This window comes from Pecten maximus, chromosome 5 (genome assembly GCF_902652985.1).
Source record: "Pecten maximus chromosome 5, xPecMax1.1, whole genome shotgun sequence".
Classification (NCBI taxonomy): Eukaryota; Metazoa; Mollusca; class Bivalvia; order Pectinida; family Pectinidae; genus Pecten; species Pecten maximus.
The window spans coordinates 7,421,331-7,442,371 of record NC_047019.1 but is presented as its reverse complement, the minus strand read 5'-3'; the positions used below and the strand labels follow the sequence as shown (position 1 = coordinate 7,442,371).

The 21,041-nt window shown below is 37.0% G+C and overlaps 1 protein-coding gene across 1 annotated transcript; it reads left to right on the top strand.

Annotated features, from left to right (window-relative positions):
- Positions 1–206: 206 nt before the first annotated feature.
- Positions 207–17,464, top strand: LOC117327010 (staphylococcal nuclease domain-containing protein 1-like). Its single transcript, XM_033883819.1, has 21 exons — positions 207–464; positions 1,674–1,823; positions 2,612–2,735; positions 3,040–3,121; positions 3,626–3,789; positions 4,192–4,283; positions 4,634–4,792; positions 5,187–5,293; positions 5,614–5,704; positions 6,602–6,690; positions 7,249–7,381; positions 8,015–8,097; positions 9,163–9,346; positions 9,822–9,963; positions 10,603–10,904; positions 11,255–11,396; positions 11,756–11,882; positions 12,637–12,703; positions 13,351–13,458; positions 14,166–14,414; positions 14,747–17,464. Exons 1-21 carry the CDS (start codon positions 420–422, stop codon positions 14,810–14,812), a joined length of 2,706 nt encoding a protein of 901 aa, XP_033739710.1. The 5' UTR covers positions 207–419; the 3' UTR covers positions 14,813–17,464.
- The last annotated feature ends 3,577 nt before the right edge of the window (positions 17,465–21,041 follow it).

Below are 21,041 nucleotides of genomic sequence, written 5' to 3'. Positions count from 1 at the left end.
ATTGAATGCAAATTAATTACAATTATTTCCCTGAGAAAATTGTGTTTATGTTGTTTTGTTCTTTTTTATGGTATAAATTTGATAAATTAAATCTATAACGCAGCCAAATATCAGATCTTGGTTGATGGCACGCTTTATTAGGTTTTGTCATTATGCTCAAACATGCTGATGACTAAGATTCGCCACATCACCAACAATTTTCCGAAATTCATTGAAAAACAACGCTGTACGTCAAAACATTAAGTTTAACTTCGCCGTTATATGTAATATATAAAAATTGTAATACTTGTTTGATTTTAGGACTTTAAACAACCGAACAATAGAGAAATATCAATAATATATATTGGCCGAATTTGATCACGTGACACCTCCACACTTCCTTTTTCTAACGTCGACGCACGGACACACGAGTTGACAACATGACTGCACCATCACCAGCTGTTCAGAAGGGAATAGTGAAACAGGTAAAGTTAACAAATGTTCTTCAAGTAAGAGAGAGAGATGTGTACAAAACTTAATACATTGTTTTTGTCGACATTAGCGGTAGTGTTCGGCAGAAAGTAATTTTGGGGGTCCAGATGTTGGGCCGGTCGAGGTAGGCCCAAGTAACGTAACAATGTACGAGTTTGTTGGGATCTTAATATTTAACTTTTAAAATGTTCATTATGTTCAATAGTGTCATTGCCACAATTTTTAGGAAATACATGTCCCGATCCCGCTTTTTTTTAGCTTTCAGAATATATACTTTTTACATTCCATAAAGGTATACCGGTATCCCCTCTAATAAAAAAAGGGCGAATAAAAAGAATCTGAGAAGAAAAAATCCCCAAACAGGTGAAAATTTGTAAACATTTTTTTATTAAATAGTCATAGAGAACTCATCATACTTTTATATCTTTCTTTTGGGATAACTATTTTTTACCAAAGTGAGATTATGTAATGGTTACCGTTCTTTTTTTTAATTTTCAACTACATGGGTGCCATCTTGCTGGCCCCTGTCTGTTCTATACAAGTTAACTGCTGTACATAAGTTAACTGTGACTTCCTCACTTAGCCGTCCATTTCCAAAATCCCCAGTGCTATAAATTGGTAGTGTTCCCAAAATTTTTGATAATTCCCGTCTTTTAAATTTAGTATAAATGGGTTCTCCAATGAGTGCTGTGGTTGCAGATTTCGTCACTAAGTTGTGTTGAATAACTAGGATTTGTTATTAAAAAAAATATTATTATATTTTTTCTATAAAAATATTCCTCTTAAATTCACATGCTCGCTGCTCATTGAATCATACCATTTCAACATTAACAACTTTGCTCTAAAAGTGAACACTTGTATAAACTTACTATATTAGTTCATCCAGCTCATATTTTGCACTCTATATGTACATGAAATATTGACTGTTCTTCAATTGAAAGATGTAAAATGTTAAACATTTTGATTCTGTCAAAATCGTATTTTATTTTAATTCTAAACTGTAGCCATAAACCCTAGTGTTAGGTACCGTATATATTGTACTCATGCCTCATGCTATATAGTTAAAATTAAACATGCAAATATCTCCTTTTTGTTAAATAATCAACATGCATATGTCAATATGCATAGCTGAAATTAGACCTGAATGCATATCATAATATTTAATATATTCATAATTTCATAATGTATTTTTTTGTCACTAGATCCTCTCTGGGGATGCTGTTGTTATCCGAGGACAACCCCGTGGGGGGCCACCCCCAGAGAAGACCATCTGCTTCTCCAACATCACAGCTCCAAGGATGGCTCGACGACCAAACCCAAACATGGAGGGCTCACAAGAAACTAAGGATGAGGTAAGATACTGTATATTAAATTTCACTTTGGTTCATTTTCATTCAGGGCTTCCATTAAAATGAGACTTTAGGTCAAATAAGGAACAAATTTTACATCTTTTGCATGCTGTGGGCCAGGTGGACACTTCACATGACTGATAACCTCAATGTCTAGAGGCCTATAATTCCATTGTTAAGACTCATTATTGAATTTATGGGCTATGTCCGTAGGTACTTATTGATAGCAGCAATTAAAAGGGTCACTTGACAATGACAGTCTGACAGCTGATGACCCAAGGGGACAGGAGCTATAAGTCATCACACTTACATGCAGTGACTGCACCGATTGTGGTTTTCTCAGTGATCAAAATTTTTTTTTTTTAATTTCCAATCAAGTAAGACATGTTAAACATTCAAATCCACAAATGATATACACAATAAGTACATGTAGATCATATTAAGAGGGCCAAGTCTGTTGGCTTCGAAGAAATGATGATGACAGTCTGAATAACCTCACATGATCTGTATGTCAGCTGCAAAGTGACACTGGTTCAGATTAGGAAGTGTAAATCATTTACATTATTTTTTTGGCACCAAAATATTAACTGCTGTTGGTTTTCCACTCTATACTTCTGTCTCTACATCCTAATGATGAAGATTATCATTGATCTGAGGTTGTATTTTATATGTTGTATTGAGTTGCCGCTTCCTTTTTTCTTTTTTTCAGAATCATAAATTTTCAAAAATAGCAGCCTAGTAGCTATAGAGGTTTATAAGTTCTGTAAACATTAAAAGCGTTTATTTTTTAGCCTTTTGCATGGGAGGCAAGAGAATTCCTGAGGAAAAAGTTGATCAACAAGGAAGTTGTTTTCACTGTAGAGTACAAAGTTCCAGGGACAGGACGAGAGTATGGATGTGTATACCTGGGAAAAGGTAAAGAACATTTAAAAAATATATGACAATTGAGCATTATTTCTGAATTTTCCTATTTTTAGCTCATTATGTTAAGAACTTTTATAAACAGAAATATAGATTAAGAAAAGACATGAGAAATTAAAAAAAATATATAAATAAATCTATAAAAATGACATACTGTAGTCTTGAAGAAAAACATACCCAATGTATCCTTAAGATATGTTGTGTATCATATTGTAATTTTCATAGACAGTAGAATTTTAGGTATTTGAAATAATAGCTGTATAACAAGAGGATTTCATGCAAGTTCATTTGTTTTCAGACATGAATGGTGAAAACATGACAGAACAGTTGGTTTCTGAGGGACTTGTGGAAGTGAGGAGAGGTGGAGTCCGGGCTGATGAGTATGTGTTCTTGTATCTTTATTTTAAATTAAGATGGTGGCTGACTGAAATGTTGGTAGTTTTTCCTATAGACTATACAGGTTTGGGGCCCTCTATGGATGGTTGGAGGTTGACTAAAATGTTAGTGGTTTTCCCTTTAGACAATACAGGTTTGGGACCCTCTATGAATGGATGGTGATTGACCGAAATGTTGCTGACTGAAATGTAGCTGGCTTAGGTCTCTCGATCAATTGAGCAGTACACAAACCAAATAATCTGTCGGTTTTTGTTTTTTGAGGGTTTATTTTTGCGTGTTGGTGTAATTGTTGGAGAGATAATTTTATAAGTGTTTATGGCTGTCAGATATGTTTGTAAGTTAGTACACCAAGAGTGGAAAACATGTTTCTTGTTCAGCCTGGAAACACAATTAATGTGTTCTTTACGTTCTTCAAATTTTTTCCAGATCATGAAACTCAAATTTAAATACCCTGTTTAATAACATAATATTCCTGGTGTGAATTTCAGTGCCAGCCAGAGTGCTTTGATCCAGCTGGAAGACGGAGCCAAATCAGCAGGCAAAGGCAAATGGGCAACAGAGGGCATTAAACCAAACAGTGTCAGGGACGTAACATGGGTTGTAGAGAACCCTCGTAACTTTGTGGACTCGCACCATAATGAACCCATAGATGGTGAGTACAAAGGATATCACACCAGTCCCGGGGACCTTGTGTAGAGCAGGGGTCTTCCCTTTTTCAAGTTTTAAATGTCGCAGAATTCTGAAGGTTGATGAATTATGTTACTTCTTACTTTGAAATATACTGGTGTGTAAAATATGAAGGAAAAATGTGTCTTTTTATATGCCTGTCAAATTATACAGGAGTATTATGGTAAAATACCATCTATCGATTCCTCTATTTTACAAAAGTTCTTCCTCTTTGTTATTTCAGTATTTTATTTTATTATATTTTTTTTTTCGAAATCTACATTTTTCACCTGATTACTCTGAATCTTTGTAAGCTTAAACAATATCAAATATTGACAAAATTGCATGTCGCAAGGCAGATATGAAGATGGTGGTTTTATATTTTCAGCTGTTATTGAGCATGTACGAGACGGCTGTACAGTACGGGCATTCCTTCTACCCTCATTTGATTATGTAACAGTTATGCTGTCTGGAATCAAAGTTAGTACAGCTCTCACACAGTTTTTACCATAAAATGTGATATTGTGTCATACTGCAATGCTATTTTTTTAATGACAGTGTTTACTGTGGTTTATTTTGTAAAAAGGGATTTCTCGTTAAATATATTCATATTCTGGCTTAAACCATTCAGAAGAAGATTATTCTTATCTAAAAAAAACATGTGGGTTTTTCACCTGCCAGAAGTGAATTTTGAGGTGAAGGAGTGGGGGTCAGATTTTAGATTTAGAACAAAGTAAGTTGTAAAATAATAATATATTAAATCATAGTTTCTTAAAATTAGGCTGATATATGGTTACTCAGAATACTTATGGAGTGTTGTGTTTTTTCAGTGTCCAATGTTTAAACAAGATGAAGAAGGCAAACAAATGGCAGAACCTTTCGCCACTGAGGCAAAATACTTCACTGAAGTTAGATTGTTACAACGGGACGTCAAGATCATCTTGGAGGGAGTTTCAAATCAGAATTTATTGGGCACAGTTATACACCCGGTAAGTTTCTACAGATATCTGGTATAGTAACTTTATCAATTACTAATCCTTCTCGTGGTCATATCATCCTTGAAAACTCTTTGTTTAGTTTTATTAAAAATCAGGAATGTAAGTATGAAACATCAGTTCAGAAATGGTTTTAAAATCCAGAAAATGACAGAAGTTAAGTTTGTGCAAAAAAGTTCATCTCCCTAAGCACCGGTAACGAACAAGACGTGGCCGCTACTCCCTCATTCCAAAAGTTGGTTGGGCATGTTACTAGAATATATGTTAATTGGCTAAGTTTAATCCGAAGCACAATTGATAGTAAGTCAAGGTTGTTCCTGAAAATTAAAAGAAAATTATTTTATCATTTTACCTTTTCATAATATGATGGATTTTTATATTTTCACAGAATGGGAACATTGCTGAGTTGTTGCTGAAAGAAGGGTTCGCACGGTGTGTAGACTGGAGCATGGGTGTAGTGACACAAGGAGCTGAAAAACTCAGGGCAGCTGAAAAGTAGGTTTTACTGTCTATTATAGATATTTACCATACCCAGGTACATAGTCAATGAAAGCCAATGTTGTGTAGTTTCCATAGCCCTAGCACTCTGATTTGCACTCTTTCTAGCTTGTAAAAGAGACGTAATGATTGAAATGATGAAGTCTTAGATCAAGGTCTTTCATAGTGATATATATATAGATCCTCAGTTTCCATACAGCAAATTATTTCCATGTTTTTAGTCCCCTACAAGCTCCTGGGCAGATTTATATAAGGAGGGTGGTCATGTATCTATGTGAGCTCCTGGTCACCTTACTTTTATTTTGTTATTATGACAGATTGGCCAAAGAGAAGAAATTGCGAATGTGGAAAGACTACAAGGCACAGGAGCAAAGTGTAGACCTCAAAGACCAGAGTTTCTCCGGCAAGGTATAAACAAATAGAGAAGTTTTTCTTTTATGTAATGTCTAGTTTCTTTCAATAATGACATCTCCAGTTGTTACCTCTCATAGACCATGGGGGTGGGATGTTCATGAAGTAAAGAATTTTTGTTTAATGAAATATTTTTGTGAGATTTACAACCAGACATAAAAATGTTTTGATGTATCACTATATGGACATTGTGAATGCAACTCCTCCACATTTCCTATGCTGTGCTGGAAACAATTCCTTAAATATAGGAGTGGTTTTGGTTGAAATCAGAAGGATTTCTCTAACCTGCCTTCATATGGTGAATATTCACAAAATATATGGTTGTCAACGTGACATGCCTTGTTGCAGGAGTTATGGCCCTTTGTATATATGTAGTTCTCATAACTAACTGTTTCCCTTAATTATAATAATACATAATAGTGCTTTGCTTGCAGCAATGTACTCCAGAGAGTTGGCACTGTAAAATCAGCTTCAAGTTTCACTAGTTAGTTCAAGCAGACCAAAAACACCACTCGCAATTCATGTCATACTCCCGTTATACCATCCGCAGATGACCTCAGATGTTGTGAGGATATTAACCAATTCATATTTACATATGCTCTGTATTGTCAATATGTAACACTACCAAGACCATTAACTTGTGTTATTCAGTTCGTCTGCTATCCTGTTCCGTGTTATAGGACCATAACACGGAACAGAATGTTGTTCAATGGTTGAACGACAGAAACCATGATAATTTTCATATGGTGACACTTGTTTTTGCAAAATGACACCCTCTCAACTATTCTAATGCATATGATATATCCACTTGTGTGTAATTTCGTTAATGGGATATTGTCGGGGAAGACAGCAGTTGAGATTATACAGGTTTCACACTCTCTTTTCTCTTTTCAGGTTGTAGAAGTCGTAAATGGCGATGCATTAAATGTTAAAACAGGTGACACTATTAAAAAAGTTTTCCTGGCCAGTATTCGACCACCAAGGTAAGTAAGACTGACTTAATACAAGTGTAAAACATCTCTTTTTCAAAGTGCTTTCCACATTGGTTTTGTAAGATCTTCATTTCATATTGCCATGAATGCATTATGCATCTGTTTCCAGTGCCCATGTTATATATTGAATTTGACAACATAATGGGTGGTCGGGTGGCACAGCGGTAACACACTTGCCTTTCACCTAGGCGGCCAGGGTTCGATTCCCCGATGGGACGTGAAAAGGTATGGGGTCACCTACCCGACCACATGGGATTTCCCCGGGCACTTCCATCCTGGCCAACAAGCGTGATTAATATAAGTTATATAATTTGTTTCGTAATTGTTGTAAAATAAATAAAGTTTACATTTACATGACAACATAATGTCCATTCATCAATGATTAATCACGTGTAGTTTGGGAAGTAGAACAGATGCAAGCTAAAACTAGTTGTTCCAGATATCACCTAGGTGGACTTATGAAGGGTATACAATTTCAAGGTAAACAAGATATAAAAGTTCAGGAACTCTTTCAAATGAACAATTAATGATCAAGAAATTTCTTTACAGACAATCACTTGAGCAGAATGAAAATGCGCCTCCAGCCCCCAAGGAAGCTAACAAGAGGCCACGTCCCCTATATGATATACCATACATGTTTGAAGCTAGAGAATTCCTCAGGAAAAAACTTATTGGAAAGAAGGTAAGCTGCGAAAACAAAAGTTGTATCACAATAATTTCTTACAGTTAGATTGTCCTTTAGCAGAGTGTTTGCCCTATAAGGAAGGCATTGGGTTCTGTTCCCTAGACCTGAAACATATTGGTTTGTGTAGTTGAATAGTATTTGAATCTTTTGGGGGTATGTTTGACAATCTTGATGCTGTTTTCAATCTTAATATATTAAAATGCCTTATGCTTTATCAAAAGTGGTTAAGGTGTCCCGACACTTTATCACTAGCCCTCCACCTCCGGGTTGCGAGTTTGAAATCCACATGGGGCAGTTGCCTGGTACTGACCGTATGTCGGTGGTTTTTCTCTGGCTTTCCTCCACCTCCAAAACCAGGCACGTCCTTAAATGACCCTGGCTGTTAGTAGGACGTTAAACAAAATAAACCAAACCAAACTAAATGGAAAACAATATCAGACGTGATATTTTTTAAAATATTACAAAACTTTAATTAAGATAAACAAGTCACAAAATTGTTTCCTTTGTCATTTGTTTCTGATATTTGATTATCATAAAAGACCATATGTGTTAAAGCTGTGACTAGTGAAGGACAGTAAACACTTCGTGATAAATAATTATCTGTCAATTGATATATATCATTGTTTATAGGTGAATGTACAAGTTGACTACATACAGCCTCCAAATCAGGGCTTCCCAGAGAAAATGTGTGCAACAATCACAACAGGAGGAGTGTAAGTATCTGGTTTGGTGGGTACCTTGTAGAACAATCATTTTTCAGGCCTTGGTGCCTTGTAGCCTGGTTGTGGACCTTGTGTTTGACTTGTAGAGTGACGGTTTTGTTGGTCTCTCGGGGTTGGTGCCTAATTGACCCATACGTTCCTTGAGGGACAAATTTTCGCAGGATTTCACTATACATTTCGATTGTAGCTTGGACGGGAATGTATGTGATCATAGATATGTCTCCAAGTAAGAAACAAGATTGTATCTTCGGAGCACTTTAACTTTGTCTGGGAAGTATCCTGTAGGCCAATAGCTAGGTACAGCTGTCATATAGGGGTTGACTTTGTGGGGCCAGGGCTGGTACCTCATAACATGAGATAAATCTACAGATGGTATCTCATATAGGGGTTGACTTTGTGGGGCCAGGGCTGGTACCTCATAGCTTGAAGAGATAAATCTACAGATGGTATCTCATATAGGGGTTGACTTTGTGGGGCCAGGGCTGGTACCTCATAGCTTGAGGAGATAAATCTACAGATGGTATCTCATATAGGAGTTGACTTTGTAGGGCCAGGGTTGGTACCTCATAGCTTGAAGAAATATAGTCTACAGATGGTATCTCATATCGGGGTTGACTTTGTGGGGCCAGGGCTGGTACCCCATAACATGAAGAAATATAGTCTACAGATGGTATCTCATATAGGGGTTGGCTTTGTGGGGCCAGGGTTGGTACCTCATAGCTTGAAGAGATAAATCTACAGATGGTATCTCATATCGGGGTTGACTTTGTGGGGCCAGGGTTGGTACCTCATAGCTTGAAGAGATAAATCTATAGATGGTATCTCATATCGGGGTTGGCGTTGTGGGGCCAGGGCTGGTAACTCATATCCGTTGTATTCGTGTATAGGTAGATAAATGAGTCTGGTGTGGGAACAAAATAGCCTTAAGAGTGATGACAGCAGGCTGTGCAAAAGAAGCTGCTACTGCAAAGATATGAAAATAAAGTTTTGCCTGTGTAAATGATTTCATTGAAAGTAATATGAACAGTTGTACATTTATACCTGTTTATGTTTCAGAAATGTTGGAGAAGCATTAGTTGGTAAAGGCTTGGCTACAGTAATAAGATATCGCCAGGACGACGACCAGCGCTCTTCTCACTATGACGAGTTACTGGCAGCCGAAGCCAGGGCCCTCAAAAAGGGAATGGGCTTGCATTCCAAAAAGGAGCCACCAATTCACAGAGTTGCTGATGTATCAGGGGTAGGTTTCAAAATAGTCAAGGTTATGTAATCGGAGAAAATTTGAAACCAGAAAAATAATCATTTGTGGTTTATTACTGATGAAGGATCAGCCCATGCGTACTTGCAATACCGTCGTCATTAATTATCTGATTATCATGCGACTTCATTCACTTACTCATAACCATCATATTTTGTTAAAAAAAAGATTTCAGTCATCTGGGGCTAAAATTGAGATCACTGTTACAATAAATAGTGTTTCAATGCCTTGCCTCCCTACTAACTTCATTGGTTTAAAATCCAATTGCTCGGAACTTTATTACTCTTTTTCACAACCATCGTCTCTTGTACAAGTTCAAACTCATTATATGATTCATTATAAAATCTGTTGGAAGTTGTCATCTAGACATGCATCTTTTTCTTAACTTAGTTTACGAAGCATTGTTTTCAGTACACAAGAATAGATTGAGTATTGTTAAATCATTGTTTTATTGTAGGACATCACAAAGGCCAAGCAGTTTCTGCCCTTCCTTCAGAGGGCTGGCAGATCTGAAGCCATTGTAGAGTTTGTAGCCAGTGGCTCCCGACTTCGTCTCTTCATTCCACGAGAAACCTGCCTCATTACATTCCTCGTGTCAGGTGAGTAACATTAACGGTCCAGGAGTCAACATCCATTAAAAGTGGACTTTTTATCTTGTGCTAATTGGTCATCTGAACTCCTTCAACACCTCTGAATTGATTTCAAGGTCACCTGAGACAAAGTTTCAATTGACCTTTCCTTATTGCCTTCTGTTCATCAACCTTAACAATTGACATTTTCTGCTTGTCCGAAACCCCTGAAACTATTTCTATGGAATTTAACAGAAAGCTTCTATTATATAGCCAATGGTCAACCAGAATTGTCAATTATATAGCATCCCGGGGGCCTTCGGGGCATAGCAAAAAGGGTCAAATTGACTGTAATTTCAGAAAGCTTCTCAAGACTTTCTTTAGACCCCGACATGCTAGAATCAAATATTCCCCAATTTAAAATCTGTATGCTAGATACTGAAAACAAAAATACATCTAAATAAACAAGAATTCAGGATAACCTATTCAAACAAATGTGCAAAATTTGAAGACACATTTTACTTTACTAGAAATGATACAACAAACATTCCTTTATGGTTATGAGGGGACTGCATGCAAAAATTAGTCATATGACTGAAAGGCCCTTTTGGCCTCTTGTCTTCTTTTTATCCTTTTGGGATGGTTAAAGACTCTGCAATATGTTTCCAGGTATCTCCTGTCCCAGAGGTACACGTACCATGCCTGGTGGCGTGGTTACTCCAGCAGAGCCCTTCGGTGATGAAGCAATGCTTTTCACCAAGGAGATGTGTCTACAGCGTGAGGTCGAAGTTCAGGTGGAGGCCATGGACAAGGGAGGTAATTTCATCGGCTGGCTATTTGTGGAGAATGTGAACTTATCTGTTGGACTGGTGGAGGAAGGACTGTCCAAAGTCCATTTCACTGCTGAGCGTAGCAACTACTACAAAGCTCTCTGTGTTGCACAAGACCAGGCCAAGTCAAAGAAACTCAATGTAAGTCTGAAAATTTTACCATCTGTAGTTGTGAAATAGGGAAGAGTTAAAAATGTTAATTTACAAATGGAACTCACCATGGAACTCACCTTTTTCATCTCGTGTCCATGTTATGATAATTGCAGGTGACTTAATAGGAAATTTTTTCAGAGCTGTGGAGGCACAGGGGTCAAATATGTTAAAATTTTTGAAATGCCTTTCAATAATTATGAGGAATCAAATGTGTAGAACATGTATTTGAAAAAGACAGGATCATGATTTCGGGCTAGTTGCACATCTCTAGTTTGTATAGTTTGCTGTGTTTCAGTACTTTTTTTTATGTGTGTAAAATATATATATTTTGTTCATAGGTATGGGCTACATATGAAGAGCCTACAGAGAAGGAGGAGGTAATCGAGGACACATCAGACAGAAAAGTAAATTACAAACAGGTGGTTGTCACAGAAGTGTCTCCGGATGAACTGAAATTCTACGCTCAATATGTAGACAATGGTAGGGACCATCTACTGCTAAATGTAAAATTGTTGACAAAAACATTCTGTGTACTATCCTGAACAAATTATCTCCATGTTTTATTTTTATTTTTTTTTATTTTGTTTTTCACCTGTTACTGTTTAGAAATCTAAATTGGCACCTTGTTGTCACATGTACTAATATGATTTTATTACTTGCTTATAAAAAGCTATTCAAATTTTTAGGTGTCATTGAATTAGATTATGTCTTCAAAGTAACCATACTATTCAGTAAATTTGAATAAGCTTTGTAAATTTTCTGAAAATGAAAATACATTAGAGTAAATGTCTATTTATAAATATTAGTTTTTGATTTAAAATACCTTTAAATGCTTGTAGGCCCCCAGTTGGAGAAGCTGATGGAACAGTTACGACAAGACATGGAGTCTAACCCACCCCTGGCAGGATCCTACACACCAAAGAAGGGCGATGTTTGTGCCGCACAGTTCTCTGTAGACGAGTCATGGTACGTATGCTGAACATTTGTTTTTGGACAAGGGTCGTTATCTCTACCGTAAAAGATCACTAACTTAGAAGGGAACATGTCTATAGTTTGAGGAATATGAAGTATTCTAGAAATCCAAATACTGCCATGCAGCAAAAGTTAATGTCATTAGGTCCAAAGGTCATGGTCAAATTTTGTATATTTTCATTGATAAATATTTTGTTATGACATGATGAAGGAAAGTTGATTGGAATTGACAGAGGAGTCCATTGACCAAATGTCAAAGTCACTGGGTCAAAGTCCAAGATCAAATATGGTATCTTTTCATTCATGAACATTTTGTTATAACTTTGTGAAGCAAAGCTGGTTGGAGTTGAGCAAGGCATCAACTGACCAAAGGTCAAGGTCGAAATTGTAATCTTTGCTGCACTGATAAACATTTAGTTACATCATTGTGAAGCACCGCTGGTTGGAATTAAGCAAGGAGTCAACTGACCAAAGGTCAATGTCCCTGGGTCAAAGGTCAAGATCATTTGGCTCCATAGGTCAAGAACAATGATCTCAATGACAAAGACCCTGGCAGTTAGGTCCTTTCCTGTCAGTTTTATAGTTAGACCTACAGAATGGTCAAAATCCTTCATTTATGACTCAAGAATTGTATTTTGAGTCTTGTTTTAACAAGCAATCAGGCTAATAAATCTGAGAACCAGTGACAACGTTGAACATTTTCCCAATGAAATTGATGTGAGACTGATCATTGTCTTTCTTGTTTCAGGTACCGAGCCAAAGTGGAGAAAATTGAAAGATCTCAAGTGACAGTACTTTTCATCGACTATGGAAATGTAAATGTGACATTTTTAGCTCACCTGCCCAAAATCTACTTTCAAGGTCACCCATTTCTGATGTGTTTAATGTTTAATCGTTTTTTCTTAATAACCAAGAAAGCCAAGGTCTAGGTCGCTTTTATTTAAATTGAGTGGACATCCTTCAAGGTTAAAGAGTCAAAGGCCACACTTGACCACTTCTGAGTTTTTACGAGATTCCTAAACTCCTCAATCGATTTCATTCCTCACAAAGGGGCCGCGATGGCCGAGTGGTTAAGGTGTCCCGACACTTTATCACTAGCCCTCCACCTCTGGGTTGCAAGTTCGAAATCTACGTGGGGCAGTTGCCAGGTACTGACCATAGGCCGGTGGTTGTTCTCCGGGTACTCTGGCTTTCCTCCACCTCTAAAACCTGGCACGTCCTTAAATGACCCTGGCTGTTAATAGGACATTAAACATAAACAAACCAAACCAAATTATTCCTCACTGTTTCAAAATAAAAATAAATCATAGATATATTGTAATTTGTTTAATTCCAACACATAGAAATTCATCATCAAAGTAACAGTAGGGTTAAGTTCAGGTTTTAGAGACATTCCGGGGTCCTCATAGACATGTCAGTAATCTTGTTATATTCTAATTGAGATATTCCATTTAATTTTCAGAGAGAAAAGACAGATGCCTCAAGGTTAGCAAAGTTGCCTGCCACATATCAGACACTTGCATCCCAAGCCCAGGAGTTTGCCATGGCTTGCGTTACACTACCTCCAGATGTAAGTCACTTGTTCTTAGCTTGCCTGTCTGCATATTCATAATGTGTGATCAGTGTAGTGAATTTTACATTATGTGTGCATCATTTCACATTTTCAACCACTTATCTTTATTACTTAATAAAATGTCTTAACACTCTCAAGTTTGAGAGGATAATTCTGAGCAACCCTTTATTAAATATGTTCAAATTGTGATAGCTATAAATCACTTATATTTCGCGTCAATACGCTAGGAGAGTCAAATGCGAAATTATATCCTTTGCGATTATTTGTACGAAAATAATAACATCTGCAGATGACAACCAAGTTATCAATTACTGATACAGCAGTCTTGCAGAATCCATGACTTTAATAGCTCTTCAATAGAATTTAAAAGTCATTTCTACTTAAGTGGTTGTGAAATCATGTATTGGTGAATATGTCTGAAAAAGTAAGTATCAGATTTTGCACTGAAAATATAAGTTTTTCCTTTTTGACCAATCAGAGCAAACCATCGTATTCACCTCATTGAATCTTGCCGATTTTTCCAATCCAAGCGAAGATAGATAAATTGGTTATTTTGCTGCATTTCTGAAATATTCAGACTAGTTTTGACAGAATACACAGATTCTCCGATAAATGACAAAATAGATTATTTTCGATATCTAGAGGATTTACAGAACTTACAAATGAAAGTCGTAGTCTAACCTGTAACCACCTAATCATTACAGGAGGACTCAAAAGCTGATGCCCTTGATGCGTTCTACAACGAGATTATAAACAAGGAACTGATGATGAACGTTGAGTATAGAGTGCCAGGTCTGGAGTATGTGACTCTCGTCTTCTCTGACAACAAGGACGACATTGCACAGGGTCTTATATCAGCAGGCTGGATCCTTGCTGAAAAGAGGCGTGAGAAACGACTAGCCAAGATAGTAACAGACTACCAGAAAGCTCAGGAAAAGGCCAAGATTGCTCGGGTAAGGAATCATGGCAATATTAAAGAAAAAGGTTACAATAAAAAAAACACTGAAAATCTAAACTTGCAAAATTTCCTTAATTGACATTTACAAAAAAGCTTTACACTCTTTTGTTGTACTCTTGAAGAGTGATCTGCTTTTAAAAAAAATAAGGTCATATCTCTTTGGCATGGGACTACGTATATTTTTTTCGCAAAACAGCTCTCCTTAAACAGTAGATATCAGTTCACAGGAAAAAAGCAGATCATTATACAAAACATACAAAACAAAGTACTTGTCTCAATCAAGTTTAAGTCATTTGTTTTAAATATAGATTTTTTTATCACTTTCAGGTAAATCTATGGAGGTACGGTGATTTTACTGAAGATGACGCCAAGGAGTTCGGCTACAAGAAGTAGAAAAATACTTCGGATCTGCAGCTGGCCTTACACCCAATTCATAAGTAATGATATTTCTGAATGGCTGTAAGACTTGGCAACCGTTTCTGTTAACACAAGTGAAATTTAGAAATATTTTTAAACATACACAAGTGGAATCTAGAACTTCATGAACAAAACAGTACAGAGGAGACTTTTCTTGGACTCCTGTCCTGGAAATAACATGTCATAAAATTGCCTGTCGCAATGATATGAGGGTCGAGATATGTTCCTTGTGCTTAGTTGTTTCAGTTTACCGGGCGACAATCTCAGTAGACAGTTGCCTTTGATGGAGGTGTACTTTTTACTGTAGGTGAGCTAGGCATGCAGAGCAGTGCATTTATTATCGAGAATTTTTTCCTCTGTCACTGTTTTCGTTGTGATATTACTAAAACTGATATGCATCAACACAAGTGGAATCTAGCGAAATTTATTTAATTCAATTTTACAAAACAAGAAAAATGCAAATATTTCAAGAAATAGAACATGAGGAATCTTACTATTTTGTATGTATTTTTAATTTGTACTGTATCATTCTGGATATTTGACCATGTTGGTTGTTACACGCATTGAATGTTGCCCAGCGACCCGAGGTCAGAGCATGATTGTATTTCGGAGTGAAAGGAGTGTTGGAGTCAGTGCCATTGTTTAGCTGGCGTGCTTGGTGCTGAGACATTTGATAAGTGTTGATGGCGATATCAACAAGCAGATCAAGTGCATTTCTATTGTATTATTTTTTCAACAAGTGTGCATTTATTTCAAATGTGTTTTATCACCGACAGCTATCTCCTGGATGGACAGAAATAGCTAGAAATATGTTAAGTCTGTAGCATGGAAAGCATGAACCAACTACACTGTCTCTAAGTTACAGTATTGCATTGGCTGGTTGCTTGATGTGTAATGAAATTTAAAAAAATACTTGACAGGCCATGCCCGGAGATATTTTTGTAAACCACTGCAGCAGTTCCTCTACAAAGGGTGGGCTGGTGGAGGACTAACCCAGAAACATTATCTGTGTCTTTACAGTAACACAAGTATTTTTATATACAGATTATTCACTAAAATGCATTGATCTTGTGTTATATTTTAATCAGACAATGGCCTAATTTGAGGTTACCTTTTATGATGTCTCTGTATCCTAGGTACACGCATGTATATTTGGTAATGTAGATGGGTGTATTATATATGTGCGAGTTTACCCGAGCTAGGTACAGTAATGTGTAGCGTATACCTGGCCGAGTGTGTCCTATGCTGCATGGAGTGTGGTAGGGGCTTCGTCGTCTGTGCATATGGAGTAAGATATTTAAGCTGATTGGGGATGGGGAAAGTATTGTTCATTTGCCTCTACACATAAACACCTTCATATGTCACTGTGTCATTGACTAGGTCATCTCATGGTTTTAGGGACAAAATTATTTATCTCGCACATATCTTTCCTGTTATGTACATCTTGTAGCCGAAGCTTATTAACTCTCAATGTTGAAGAACCTCGCAGAAAAAAGACAACTTATCGACTTGTTTTTAGATCTGTGTATATTTGTTCAGATTAAATTATGTTAGTACTGTGTTCAGTCACTCTAATGTATTCCCTGTTGATGTGTAATTTTGATTTTATTATTATTATTATTATTATTTATAAGAAATTAAACACATATCTTGTTTTAGTCATTTTGGTGAAAGATATGTTATTTTTGGAAATAATGTTTTTTTGTACAGGTTAACACTGTAAATGATACAAATATAAGTGCTTCCAGACAATTATTCCAGATTGGACATGCTCTATATAAATGCAAGTCGTTCTCTGTTTTGTTTCTTGGAGTAAGTGAATCTGTTACCAAGTACTGATAAATGTGGAATGTGTCATAAGACAGCATTGAAGTATATCTTCATCGTGGTAAGAATGCAGATGATATATTTATTAGCTCACCCGGTAAAAATCAGCGTCTGCTTACTGTGGCGTCTGTCCGTTGTCGTACGTCAATTATTTCTTCAAACAACATTTTCGTATCCACTGATTGGAATTTGACTGAAAGCATCCCCCCTAGAGGACTGAGCGGAAGGGTCAAAAGGGGTCAATTTGACTATTTAAGCATTAAATTTCTACCATTGAAAAGTAACTTTTATAATTTTCACAGGATTGCTGACAGTTTAATCATAATGTGCCAAAATAAAGTTTCATTTCTTAATTTAAACTTTTCTTATATTTCCAATCTGTAACTGGGTTATTGCAAGTCAAAATCCAATTTTGCCCAATTTGTCAATACAACTTAAATGAGAATGTTTTGTCATAATCACTGAAATATCCAGGCGTTTGGGTGATACAGGCCCTTTGGGCCTCTTATTGGGCACAGTCCTCTAAATTTTCACGTAGAAATAATTTAATTAACAGTGCTGGTCACTGATACAGAAACCGTTTCATAGCCTGCGTTAATGCAGGTTGTAGATATCTAATATTTTTAATAAATAGTTGTGTTTATCTGAAACAGCAGCAGATTAATTTGCCAATACAGCACAGTGATTAAAATCAATTGCACCTGCTGCTGATCAAATGGCAATACTTTGTCTTAAGATTCATTTATGGATCTCTGTATAAGGCATGTAATTGGAGATGATAAGTTTTGAATCCCTGTATGATAGTTATATTTGTTATTCATAGAGCTCTGCATCCAATGTACTTCTGATTCATTGATTTTTTGAACCCTTGTACAGGGTCCACCCTCCGGTTCATGGACCAATGAATCATGGTGAAGCGTAGGTGCATTTGGTACATGCATGGTTGAATGATATGTGATTTTTGAACCTGTGGTTCATAATGTACCTGTGGATTACACAGGTTTGTTTCTGTATGCATGGATGACCCTGTTATTGACAACATTGTGTACATCGACATTAAACCATTTCACGTTTACATAAACCAGTATTGCGTTTTTGTTGTTCGTCAACTTTTTATACTTTGACTACATGAGTCATTTTGAGTTGAGGTTTTAGTTTACATGGCACAAAATGCCAGATCTTCGTGGTTGTGTAGAGACAAAGGTCAAAAGGCTTTCTCAATACTAGGCCGATATCTTCGTATGAACACTCATTGGAAAGAGTGGAGATTTCTCTCTTTACCTTGATATATAATAGTGGAATTAACGACCTGTAATATTTTCATTTCTAAAAAAAAAAAATTTGTTAAAAACCATATCCAGTTCTGTGTCCAGGGGAGTTGCCCCCCTTGGTACTATAACATGTACATGTATATATATAATGTGGATCAATGTTCCTGTTCTCTAACAAGTGGATTAACTAAAGTTCACATCTGATGTGTCCATATTCAGACTTCTTTATGTCTGAGCTGGAATATATATGACCTATCAGCACTAAGTTCTCAACTTCACCTTCATTAAAATAAAAACTATACAATATGCTGTCTACAAGTTCCGGGATATCAGTTGACTACAGTAGGCCGAGATATAAACTCATTTTATATATATTGTATTCAATAATGTGCCAACGGTACCCATGAAGAATAAGATTACAGAAAATCACAATTGGGTGATTGACCAAACAAATGCTTTAGATTTTCTTTTGCAGTATGACAATATAATATAAACATGCATCATAGTTTTTAGTAGGTCAATTGCAAAATTTCGATCAGAATATATATATTTTACTTCATATAAATAAAACTTTTTGAAATTAGTAAAGATAATTCAAACGGTTCTGGTGTTATATCGCCAATAGACAGAGCAGTTCAAATTGTACAGGCACGATCATTCCTGACTTTAGGGAGTACCTTTCGTTCTGATCTGCGTCACCTCGGCGCTTGTGATAATTTGTTTACAAGAAGGCCGCGTCGTAGCTAGGCCAGTTGGCTGCCTTTCGATGGCAAGAAGATACGTTTGACGATTTTAGTCGTAAGTTTCCAACTAACACTCATGATTTATGATATTATTACTGATTTCAATTTAGAGCCTACTGGCAGTAGATATTTTTACTCTCATGGCGTAATCTATTTCAAGCCGGTTGTGCAACCTGTCGAGACCTCTTAGAGGTTTTCAATACTAGGCCTAGTTAATTGTTATCATTTCCGGTTGAAGTGTGGCGCATTGGAAAAGCAGACAGGGGTTAGTTTTCCAGTTTTATTAGCTCACCTGGTCCGAAGGACCAAGGTGAGCTTATGCCATACCGTGGCGTCCGTCGTCCGTCCGTCCGTCCGTCAACAATTGACTTCTTTTTCATAACCACAGATCGGAATTTGACCAAATAGCAAATTTGGTCAAAAGCATCCCTATGGGGTGGGGACTCAAAATTGTACATATGGTGAGGCTGACCCCCCAGGGGTCTTAGGGGCGGGGCCAAAAGGGGTCAATTTGGCTAAATTGATATAAACGACATCTCCTCTGAAACTAAGCAATGGATATTGCTCATATTTGCCTGGTTGCATCCCCTTGGGGCCAGTAGGGATTCAAAATTGTACAAATGGTGGGGCTGACCCCCTGGGGGGCTGAGGGGCGGGGCCAAACAGTGTAAATTTGGCTAAATTGATATAAACAACTTCTTCTCTGAAACTAAGCAATGGATATCGCTCATATTTACCTGGTGGCACCCCCATGAGATATAAGGATTCAAAATAGTACAAATGACAGGGCTGACCCTCCACTGGGACTGAGGGGCGGGGCTAAAAGGGGCCAGTTTGGCTAAATTGATATAAACAACTTCTTCTCTGAAACTAAGCAATGGATAACACTCATATTCACCTGGTAGCATCCCCTTGGGGTAGGGATTCAAAATAGTACAAATGTTGGGGCTGACCCCCCGGGGGGCTGAGGGGCGGGGCCAAACGTGGTCAATTTGGCTAAATTAATATAAACAACTTCTTCTCTGAAACTAAGCAATGGATATCGCTCATATTCGCCTGGTAGCACACCCTTGGGGTAGGGATTCAAAATTGTACAAATGGTGGGGCTGAGGGGTGGGGCCAAAATGGTTCAATTTGGCTAAATTGACATTTTTAGAATTTCAATAAAAGCAATGTTCATGTACCCATATAAAATGCTTATGATATATCGGCAGCAATACCAGTGATAAATATACTTAAGCATCATTCGTGTTTCATATCTCATGAAACCAGGTGGACGATACAGGCCCTCTAGGCCTCTTGTTTTCCAATATTCTGTCAGTCTTGTTTTTAACTGGTTTAAAATTTCTGATTCTATATTCCACTTAACCAACAGGTACCCCCTCTGTCATTCAATATATTATTATAATCCTAGGCTGAGTGTGTTGAGAGACGAGGCGAGTAACTATGGCGCGTGAAGGATATCATAATTAAATATTTCTGCCTAGGCAAAAATCGAATTCTGCCTAGGCAGAAATCGATTTTTGCCTAGGCAAAATTATTTTTGCTTAGGCAGAAATATTTTTGCCTAGGCAAAAATATTTAATTATGACATCCTTCCCGCGCCATAAGTAACTGTTTTCAACCAACTGATCATGATTTATTAAGTTTTTCGGTATGTTCAATCTGGATTGTTTTACTTTCCCTGTTTTTGCCATACCATAGTTTTTAGCCAACCATCATATAATACGATAAGCTTTTTCATTGCTATTTCTTGAGAAGTACTAAAAAGGATTTTTCTCAAACTTTATAGCAAGTTCCTCTTGATCTATTATTGTGTTCATTCAACTTTGACTCTTATCAGATAATCATAAGTCCCCTTATCAGTTTTGCAGAATCATCAATTTTTGAAATAGTAAGCTAAAAATGCATGATTACAAACTTTCAAAGCTTTGTCACTAAAGTTTTACATATGGGAAGGGAGTTTATTTGAGGATAAATATGGTAAACAGGAGGTAGCAGGTGAGTGATACACGCCCATTGGGCCACTTGTTTTATGATCTCATATAGAATGAATTAAGATATGTGAACCTTGGATATGAAATGGTACATCTCGCCTAGAGAGTAATACACAAAAGAATGTGCAAAATGATGATGATGATGATGATTTTTTACTTCTTGTCTCAGGAGGACTAGATATGGCGGAGAAAGAAGATTTGAAAGGCTTGCAGTTTCTGGTAACTAACAAGCAACAAAAGGCCTATACTCGTATGGTGTCTCAGGAATTCAGTTGTGCCGAGTCACATGTTCCTGTCCAAGGAGGAAGACAACGCAGACGGTCTAAGAAATCATCCTCCTCCTCCATTAACCCAGAAAATGATGAAT

Excerpts from the sequence above, each read along its gene's own strand:
- LOC117327010 (XM_033883819.1), top strand. The coding sequence starts at position 420 with ATGACTGCACCATCACCAGCTGTTCAGAAGGGAATAGTGAAACAG. Across the intron at positions 7,382-8,014 it reads AAAAACTTATTGGAAAGAAG|GTGAATGTACAAGTTGACTA; the intron begins GTAAGCTGCGAA and ends CATTGTTTATAG. Across the intron at positions 14,415-14,746 it reads AAAAGGCCAAGATTGCTCGG|GTAAATCTATGGAGGTACGG; the intron begins GTAAGGAATCAT and ends TATCACTTTCAG.